Source organism: Marmota flaviventris, chromosome 17, assembly GCF_047511675.1.
Source record: "Marmota flaviventris isolate mMarFla1 chromosome 17, mMarFla1.hap1, whole genome shotgun sequence".
Lineage (NCBI taxonomy): Eukaryota > Metazoa > Chordata > Mammalia > Rodentia > Sciuridae > Marmota > Marmota flaviventris.
Window position 1 is genome coordinate 48014590 of NC_092514.1, and position 10637 is coordinate 48025226.

General features: G+C 46.6%; 1 protein-coding gene across 2 annotated transcripts in view; it reads right to left on the reverse strand.

Annotated features, from left to right (window-relative positions):
* The window catches only part of Hlf (HLF transcription factor, PAR bZIP family member), a 51713-nt gene extending 42693 nt beyond the window's left edge, over positions 1 to 9020 (reverse strand). For both annotated transcript variants that reach the window (XM_027924758.2, XM_071603150.1), the window contains exons 1-2: positions 8525 to 9020; positions 6196 to 6531 (exon numbers count right to left, since the gene is read on the reverse strand). In XM_027924758.2, the coding sequence (XP_027780559.1) occupies positions 6196 to 6531; positions 8525 to 8639 (451 nt within the window). In that variant the 5' untranslated portion in view covers positions 8640 to 9020. The remainder of the gene's footprint in view (positions 1 to 6195; positions 6532 to 8524) is intronic.
* Positions 9021 to 10637: the final 1617 nt, after the last annotated feature.

Genomic DNA, 10637 nt, shown 5'->3' on the forward strand with positions numbered 1-10637 from the left:
CAAGGAGAAATGAGTAAAGGTTACAGTTAGACACCCAAGGTCACGGAAAACTCAGCAGCTAAGAGAAGGGCAATGGAGATTAGGTAGAAGAACAGAGGAGAAATCCAAAATCCTTGATCACAGTGGTTAGCTGGCTCAGAAGGGTCAAATCCCACACCAGGTCTTCTATAAGAAATGAGATTCAATGGTGGTGAGAATGCTGTTCACAGCAGCTGTTATTAAGTGCTCACTGTTTGCCAGGCACTGTGCCTACACTCCACATGCCCTGGCTCATGTGACCTTCAACAACAATCCCACGAAGAAGATGCAATGATAATTCCAGAGTTCCAGTTGGGAAACCGGAAGTTCAGATCACTTAAATGACTTGCCTGAGATCATGAATAAACCTGCAAATGGCAAAGTCAGATTTCATACTCCGGTCTGTTTATCGGGTCTTGAACTTGCAAACACATTGCCATATTTCCTGGATAGATCTATGTCTCAAACACAGGGCATTCTGATAGACACCCTGAGTGCTGAGCTGGCAGGCAACTCTATATTAAGGAAAATTAAGTTTAAGGCCAAACAATGGCTTCAGCTCAAGACATTTGCTTGGGGATGCTAAATAGAACAAATGAAAATTATTTAATGTAGCCAATATTTTCAGCCACTCTCCCTACAGAATCAAACCCAGACCCTGTGCCTCCCCCCTCTCTAAAATAGTCTTTCCCAATTTTCTTTTTCATCTTATTAATTCCCTTCCCTCTTCTCTCCATTTTCCCTGCCGAGATATAAAAAATGATTCCTGGGTAAAAGTGATTAGTGCTGGCTGGAAGAGAGGTTTCTGAGAAGCCTAATAAATCACTGCTGTCTTCTCACCCTCTGACTTTTGACATTAGGATGCTATCAGGCTTTTTTTTTTTTTTTTTTTTTTCCTCTTCCCACCTCCCCCACCTTCTTCCCTTCTCCTCCACCGGATTCTGTCTTCCTATTGCTATTTTTCTAGTCTGGTAGGCACAGTGCTGAACTGGAAAGACTTTGCCAAGACCCTTGGCAGGAGTTGGCCTCAGGAATCCTGCCCACCCCAGCGGTGCAGAAAAGATGGGGCCTCTCTAAACAGAAGCTGGAGAGAGGGTGAGCTTGAGGTCTGGCTGGAACACTGGACAGAACAGGTTTCCCTGGCCTATCCACCTCCATCCAAAATTCAGCATTCTCACGCCAGGGTAAGGATTACAATTGCTTAGTGGCATTTGCTGTAGTTCTCCTGGGAAGAGAAGCAAGAGGGAGGAGGAGAAGGTAAAAAAGAAAAAAGAAAAAAAAAAAGGCAAGCCAGCACACCACCCAGAGTTGGGCAAGCTCCACAGGGCACAGCCACGTGCCTGGAGCACACAGTCCTGCAGGCTGGCAGCCAGGGCTTCCAGGGCTCCCACGAGAGCTGGGGGGGCTGGGCACAGAGACAGTGGCTGTTTCCACACTGGTCGAACAGGAGTTGCTAACCCAGAAGCAAAGTTGCTGGGTTAACATCAGGGAAGTGATTTGTCCTAACCCAGAAGGAAGAGAAAGGTCAGGTCTGCTGGAGAGAATAAGTATTAGGCATGCTGGAAAAAGGAAAAAAAAAAAAGAAAGAAAGAAAAGCATGCCCTATTTTTGCAGAGGAAAGAGAACTGGATGAACAAATCCCTAGATGGAATGGAGAACAGGGGCTGGGAACCCAGGCATTCTTTCCCCTCCTCCCAGGTGGTTGCCCTCACAGGGGACCCATGCACTGAGCATTTGCGGGACAGACAGCATGTCATCCTCTGCCTCGGTTTTATCTTCTTGAATCCTGCTAAAGCCCCATGAGGGAGAACAGACTGTTTATAATCTCTATTCTATTGATGAGCCAACTGCAGTTTAAAGAGGTTAGGAAATTGACACCAAGTTACATGACAAGCCAATGGCAGGTCCAGAATGAAAAACCAAGCCCCAAGGTTCAGAGCCTGCACTCCTACCCATCAAATGGCCTTGCTCTCCATACCTATCCCAAAGCACCCCTTGCCACAGGCGAGAGATTGCCATCCAGGGAATGAGAGCAACACGGCAAAGCCAAGAGAACAGGCAAGCCCATCCTCTGTGGGGCTTGGTGGAGAAGATAAAGAATCCTAAAAAGCAGAAAATAGGCTGCCTAACTCTAGAACAAAGTGGAGTCCCGCCCCTGCATGATCCCCTTGATCCTGATAAAAAGGAGGCAGTTCCAAGAGACCAGAGGTGCTGTGCATGACAAGGATCAATTATCAGCCACAGCATGCCAATCTGAGGACATGCCTATGCTCGATGGGAAGATAGGGGGCACTTCTGCCCTTCAGGGGAGCTCCATCTCATGATATTTGGAAAAGCAAGAGAGTCCTCTTGCCTCAGCAGGGCCTCCTATTATCCCAGACCCATTAGCAGAGCTCCCCCCACCACTACGTAGAGCCCATGAGTAGCACAACCTTTGTCACAAAGGATGGTCAGCATCTGTACTGCAGAGGTACAGCAGGGCTTCCCCAAACCCTTCTCTTATGCCACCCACTTAAGCCCTCTACCCACACACGACCACACAGAAAGGCTTCCACTTGACTCTATAACAAGCCTTCACCATTACCCCGTCTCTGCACTCACAACTGAAAAGAGAACTTTCCTAATTCTTAGTGGACTTGGGGCCTAAAAGCGGTAGGACACCCCCAAGCTATTCAAAGAAAAACCACCAGAGGAAACAGTTTCAAATCTAGCTTTACACAAGCATGGGGTTTAAAAATAACTCTGCCTTTGTCTGCTTTAGATGACTTTCCCTAAAGGGACAGCTGTCCTTAAAGCAATCGCTCAATTCTCAGGACAAACATGTTTTTATTTTCCCTAATACCTAGCACATACCTCCAGAAGCCCATCCCCACATACCACCTATGATTCCATCTGAAATGCAAACATTGAAGGCTTCAGGATGATTCTTGTCATCCTTACTGACCTGGCCACATCGAGGATGCTGCATTTCAGATGACTTGAAGACCCTGCAGGTAACTACATCATCCGAGAACCACCACCCTTCCCTTTATTGAGGGGACAGCTCAGAAAACATGGTAGCTGCATCATTGCCAAATCAGATGTTCATGGATCCCTAGAGTATTTCTTCAGATATTTGATTCACTCTTTGATCAGAGAAATATGGTTGGGGTGGACGAAATAGGAAAGGAGGCTGAGGCCCCGAGGAGTCATGGTACATAGTTCTGAGAATTCACAAGAATGCTCACCTTGTCACTCCAAGATACCCATGGGGTGGATTTCGTAATCCATAATTTGTCTGTTTATGGCTTTATTTCCTTTCCACCAGACAGTACTAACGACACAATGCAACTGAGCATAACTCAAAAGATGCTCACTGAGTACACAGCTGAAAACAAATGTTTAGTAAATTGCTCTGCAATTATCTCCTGATTAGCTTGATGACTTCACATTTTATTAACTTGAAGTGTTTAACACCGTTCTTTTTAATACTCTATCTCTTCTTGGCAACCTACTGTCTCCTGACCTTCCCAAAAGTTTTGTCATAAAATATTTTGGAAGGTAGAAAACATCAGGGCCCTTAATTAAGTCTAAGTGTTGCCAAGTTGAAGGTCTAGACCATTGGCTTTCAACTGGGAGTGATTTTATCCCCCAGGGGACATTTGGAAGTGACTAGAGACATCCTTACTTGTCACAGCTGGAGGATAGGAGCTATGGGCATGTGGGGGGTAGAGGCAGGGATGTCACTAAACATCCTGCACTGCACAGGATGATGTCCCAAAGACTTAACCTAAAATGTTAGTAGTACCAAGATTGAGAACTCCTGACTGAGAATGAAATTATACAGTTCCCAGAATGTTCAAGGCTACATCTGTGTTCTTCCCTTCTGAGGACTCATTTTCCTCAAGATTCACTTGGTACTTCTATTCTGGTCATTCCTGTGAGCTACACAGAATAATCAAGAACATTCTCCATTTTCAGACTGGCTTCTGATACACATCCACCAAGCCCACATCCCCTAGAGTTTCATTTTACATTATAATCTTTATAAGGGCCAACATTATATGAACAGCAGAGTGTGGTTTTTATCTGTTTGGCATTTGAAGAAGAGCTTTAACTTTTTCTCTCTTCTGTTAGGACTCTCATTGAGTTTTCAATCCAAAAAAGAAAACTTTTCTTGAAGAGCATTTCCACTATCTCTAAAAAGATATTGAAATAAAGAGCTTATTTCCAGAGACTCAGTGTGTGTACCTTTCTACTATAAAGTGACAAAAGGACACCCACAGGGGCTCAGGAGCTCTTTGCTGTGGATCGCAACTCTGACTGGGACAGCCCAAACTGCTGCAAGTCATTGATTGATATAAACTCCTAACAAGCTCTGGAAAATGACTCAAGTATCAAATTCCAAAATCCTGATTTTTTGACTCTCAATAAGACAGTCCAAAAGCTACTGGGCAAAATCTGACACTTCCCTCCAGAGGAAGGATGTACACTCTACCTAATGACTTTAAGAAGGTATTTCAGAAGATGAGGATTAGAATAAATGGTTAAAGCTGATACAGCTATAACAAGGACGGCAATCCCCCTCCCAATAATGGGACCCCAGTGCAAGTCATCAGACACTTTATGCACCTGACCTTGTAATTCTCACAACAACCCCATCAAATAAAAATTATACCCTTTGACACTAAGGGCAACTGAGTCTCCAAGAGGCCATGCCATTTGCTAAGGTCAAACATGTTTGAAGTAGCAAAGGTCTCACTGCACAGCAGAGTGACTTGAGCTCCAACACGTGTGACCCCTGGGGCTCGGCTTCCTTCTCCCAGCCGTCTTTCCTCTTGGAAGAGTTATGTATTTTGCTGGTTGTCTGTTCCCAGGAAGAAACTGAAGAGAGTGGCACTAGACATTCTATGCAGAAGGGGTCCCAGTTCCCTTAAAGGAGTGTTTGCTCAGGTTCCTGCAGCCTCCAGGGTTGATGGGAGGTTAAGACTTTGTTCCATTCCAGCCAGTGGCCTAGAGTTATCCTTCAAAGTGGGTTTTGGAGAAGGGACAAGAGGGATTTGAAAGGCCAGATATATTTAAAAGGGTGAACTTGAACTTCAATACTAATGTATCAAGGCACAGGTATTCTCTTCCTCCTTCACCTCATTTCCTTCCACTTAAATCTCACTCCGCATGTCACAGAAATGTCTGCATGAGTTGAGGACATGGAGTTCAGTAACAATCTCCTACACAAGTCTCACATTGTCCTGCTTTTTGTCTTCCCCTGCAGGGAAGGCCCTCTGCTTGGTGACCTTCCTGTCAATTAATCAGGCTGAATCCTTGTTCCTGGTTACCTGGGCACATGAAATGATCTTTCTTCCTGTTCCCTTTGTACTATGGGGTGCTAAAGGCATGAATCCAGAGTTGCCTCAATCTGTGTTTAATCTCTGTGCACTTAGCAATGGATTTTAAAGCACTAGCCCTCTTCAGGTGGTATTTTTGTGTAATATTTCAACATCATTTACAGCTGACTTTGCAGCCTTGTGGGCTTTGATACAGATGGACTCTGATGGCCAAATGAAAATAAAAACAAAATGTAAGAACAGTTTGGTTCACAGAAATGGCAATGGGTGAGAGAAGGAAGAGGCTAAACCTCAGTTAATATGATACCTGCTTTTAGAGTTGATTCTTCAGTGACAAAACAAGATGAATGAAAAAAAAAATACCTGACCTACCTCTATTCACATGTCTGCACTTCAGGCAATAGAAGAATAAACAGAGATAAACCAAGCCTTATAAAATATCTACCCAAACCATGCAGCAAAATCCTATTAGCTATGTGTTTGGGAAATGGGGAAAAGAAATAGGAGATAAGATAGATGCTTAAATTATCCCTGCCATTATCTGCAGGAGGGTATAGTTTATTCTGCTATTCCTAGGATCAGTTTCCCATGGGAAACTAGCTAAAATACATATTTCTGGGCCCTTACCCCAGACCTGAAAAAAAAACCCCAAAATTTCCAGGGGTAGGTCTGCAGAGTGCATTCAACTGACTCTCCAGGTGAGTGGCACAGATGCTCACTGCAGTGGAAGAGCCTCTGCTGTGGGTGGAACGTGCTGAAACCTAGGAGTGTCGGGACAGTGGTGCCACCTCCCTCCAACCCCTCCCCTTCACTCTCCTCCCCATTAGAGTGAGAGTCTTCCCAGAGAGTTTACCTGGTCTGATGGGACTCTGCATACAGTTTGGAGATGGGATGCCAGGGTGAATGGGTGCTGAGGCCCGGCTGCTGAGGTCCATGACCGACTGGGCGGCTGAGGAAGCCGGCTGCAGCCCAGGAGGGTGAGGGCTGTGGTCATGCTGGGACGGGCTGGGGGGAATGCCATTTTCTGACAAAAACTCCTCCAGGTCCATGTATTCCAACTGGAAAGTATCTCCGTCGTAAGGAAGGGTTTTGTCCCATAAGGTGGGTCCCAAAAATGCTGACTGGGGGACCGTTGGGCTGTTGCTCTCATCATCCAGCTTCTTTTCCTTGTCTTTATCTTTACTAAATGCTGCAGAAGAAGGAAAAATTGGGATTAAAAGAAGAAGAAAGAAAAGTCGCTCTGACCACCCTGTCTGTTACAAAAAGCACTCAGGAGCACCAGGGTCTGCTGGCTGCTGTTTTGTGGATTTAGAGTTAAAAGTTCAGGCAGGACATGGATCTCTGCCTGTTTTTTAACATTCTTCCTATTTACTTTGGAAAGAAAGCACTGTCAGTAGGACAGGGCTACAGGCTGATCTGGGATAAAAACAAGAGAACAGTCTTCAGTGATTATTTGAGGAGATAAATTATTGAAATCTATAAAGTGAGAAAATAGCACCTGGGATTACATACAATGGATGTGATTTTTAAGAAAATCACCAAAAACCTGGCTTGACTTATCTTTCCGAAATTTATCACAGAAACAATATGAGGTCGCAGAGACTTACAAAGCCAGTGTGTTGGTGCTCTTAATCTTAGTAAAGCAGAGACTCTCCACCCTTTTCTAATACTTTGTATCCAGTACCTACTCTTCTTTGAAAGCCACTGGGCACATAGTATCTACTGCTGCTTTGAAAGCTGCAAGGGCACCATTGTTTTTTGTTGTTTTGTTTTACAAAAGGAGTAAATAAAAAGTGTTTTCTTCTTTCTCTTCCTCAAACACTTAAGTATTATCCAAGTCACAAAAATGATACATCTATGCAAACGTCAAAAGCTGGGCTATTGGAAAAAGTGAGTTATTCTACATACCTCTGATAGAATTGTGCAGCTATTTTGTATATGGAAATACTGCTCGCTAGATTAGGTCCTTAACAGGCGCTCTAGATTTTGCCAATTCTAGTACTCAGGAGTGGGTGGAACTGGGATTAAGGAATTTGCTTCTGGGTTTTTAGCTCACAGAAACACTGCCTCCATTCTAGCTCTCTACAGTCTCATCTGAGAATCTGGTTTAAAACACCCACAGAAGCAAAAGCCTGCAGCCAGACCCTTCCTCCAAAGTGCTATTCCGTAAGGGAAGAGGTAGGGAATGGTCTGCAGACCACAACCAAACACCCCAGCTCTTGCAATGCAACAGGTTGTCCCCTCCCAGAAAAGATGTGAATACTCTGAAGCTATGTGCAGCTCAATAATGTTTCAAGACTTTATGCATGAGCTGCACGATTCGCATTTGTTACTGTGAAATCAAAAGCATGAAACCGCACTGGCCCAATGACAAATCCCTGGGGGCATCAGTGGGGTTCCAGGCCTCCTCTCATCTACGTACCCCTCCTCTAGCGCTACAGCCAAGGTTGTCTAGGGAAGGTTGGGGACTTACCACGAAAGGGCTCAGGCCAGAGGAGGCTCCTGCGCGATTACACGTGAGCCTGCTCCGTTCTCTCCTCCCACCAGGAAAAGTGCACCGGCAAAGTGTCAGCGCTGGAGGCGTGCACGGCTTACAGCCGAGAGACCACTCCCCCCACCAGCCCCCACCCCGCTGTTTCAATTACCCTTCAGCGGAAGAAAATGCGTCTCCACTCACACCTCCTCGAGTTTTAAATACTAAACAACAACAGAAGCAGTAACACAATTCCAATACTCAGGCTACGCCCTTGAAGACCCTCTCAACTGGAGCCTCCAACCCCTACTAGGCCCCCAATATCTCCTCCCCAACCGTGGAGGCTCTGTCCTCCCGCAGGCGGTTCCACTCTCGTTATTCTAAGCACCAATCCTGACCTGTCAAGTTTATCTCCCACCTGCGCTGCACGAGCTGGTCCCCGTGGATGCTGGGCCAGGTCCCCAGCGCTATTGTAAATGTTGGTGAGGAGAGATCACCTCTTTTTATTGAGGAGGATGGGAGATGGGTGAGCTCCTTAATTTCCACAAAGCGAGGCTGGAGAGCTGGTGGGTCAGGGAAGGAAGGGGAGAGATGCTTCAGCCGGCCAACCGGGTGCCTGGCCAAGGAGGGGGGACCCCGGGAGCGTCGTCCCTCCCCAGAGCGGGACAGCCCGGATGGAAGAAGCGGCGGCGGCCGCTGCAGCGCTCACCGTCTTCGTGATGAAGGGGGAGCTTCAGCGGGTTCTCCAGCAGAGACCTGAGCACGCCGTAGGGAGGCGGGATAAAGGTGGGGTTCAGGGGGAGCTGTCGGGACATTTTCTCCATCGCGAAGCACTCAGTTTTTTTTTCTTTCAAAAAGAAAGACAATCACCCCCCGAAATATTGCTGAGCTTTTCCTCCGTTCTTTGCCAAAGAACTCGCTTTCAAAGCGGTGGAGAGACACGGGAAGAAAAAAAAAAATACTTATATCTTTATAAATACATCTGCATAAAAATATTTCTTTAAAAAAATCAAAAACAACTTTGGGGTTCTGCGTGCAGACAGTCCCAGGAGGGCGCGCCAAGTGCCCGCGGGCTCCACGGCGACGCGCAGGATGCTCTCACCTGCCTTGAACCCCTCGTCTTGCAAAAATGTTCAAAATTGCAAAATAGAAAGAAAAAAATATAGAGAGAGACGGCTGCAGAAGGACAGAAGGCACCAACCCGTCCCTAGCCCCCAGTGCGAGCACCCGCGGCGCCGCGCCGTCCCACCCCACCCCCCTCCCCGCGCCTGCAGTCGCTGCTCCCCGCGCTCCGCGGCCCAGCAGCGCCGGGTTCAGCGCATCCGGCAGCCCATGTGCCGCGGCCCTGACAAGAGTGACGTCAGGGCCCGCACCGCGCGCCGATAGGCGTGCAGGGGCGGGGCCCCGAGGGGCACCACCTACCGGCCCCGCCCAGCCGCTCCAGAGTGTTTAGCATCGGCGCGCGCGCTGATTTTCCAAGACTTTGCTGCACTGGCGGGCGGCGTAAAGGAGTTGTTCAGAGAATTCCTGGGTCCCTGACCTGGGCTCAGCATGTTTTTTTTTTTTTTTTTGGTCAGAGTGGAAAGAGAAATTGGGAATTTAGATTAGTAGTTTGCAACCTGGAAATAAACTTTGGAGTTAAAAAAAAAACTCCGATACCCAGGCAACACCCAGGATTCATTAAATTAGACCCTCTGGGGTGATATCCAGACATTAATTGTTTTGAAAGCTTCCCAAGTAGTTCTAAGGGGCAGTCAACTTTGGGAAAGACTAGATGGAATTCAAGGTAAAGACTTATAAATATTTCTCCTGGACCCAGCCAAGCTTAGCACCTTCTTTCTTGCTGTGCTCCCATAACCACCCCAAATTACTTCCTTGAAGTCAGAATAGGGTGCAAAAAGTAGAATGGAAAGGAGAGCGACGGAATGAACTGCTGTCAACTGCCTCATGCCGTCCGAGGTATTAAATGAGATATTGGCCTGAAATGGCATGAGGGACAGAGAGGGACATATGCACTGCGTTCAGATTTTAGGAATGTTTGCAGGACCCAGTACAGCTCTGCTTGGGTCAAGTTACAAGATCTTCACAGTAAATAAAATGATTTTGCTAAATATTTCTTAAGGGTGTCTCGGTGTTCTCAGCTGTAAGGGCAGCAGCAACGCCTCCCTCCCGGTTTGACCCCAGCGTGAGTTGTCCGCGCCCAAACCTCGCATGCCCCGCCTGGTGTGGTGTGGAATTCCCGCATTGGGACGCGCAGCGCGTTGACCTCCAGCCTCACCGCCATGGAGAGCCACGGACCTGCAAAAGGGTTCATGTCTCGCTCCCTATATCGCCTAAGAAGAGGATCACTTGATCTGGGGAAGGTTCTGCAAGAATGAATGAGCACAGGTTAAAGAAAACCTGATTTCAGCGAGGCATGAAGTCTTTGGGAGCCTAGGCTGATGCATCCTGGGCTAGGGTGAGAGGTCCAGTCTTAGTAGGATTAATTTCCATGCTGTCCAAAGCCAAGAGACCAAAAGGGCCACCAGAGGAGTCCAGCTGAGCGGCAGGTTTCTCATAGAGGGACATATGATCTAGTGACCTTTACCTTTTCTCATTCTCAAATCATGACAAAGGGGTAACATTAACATTCCAAGTGAGAAGCTGTTGCAATGTTTAAAATTCTAGAAACATTAGACTTTTAGTTAACTGCACATGTATTTATTGAATAGCCCTGTGTGACAGTGACTATGCTGGGACTGACTAGATAAAGATGAATGAAATAATTCTAATTCAAAGTTTAGGGTCTAGCATATAAGCAAACCTTATGATATAGACTTAAA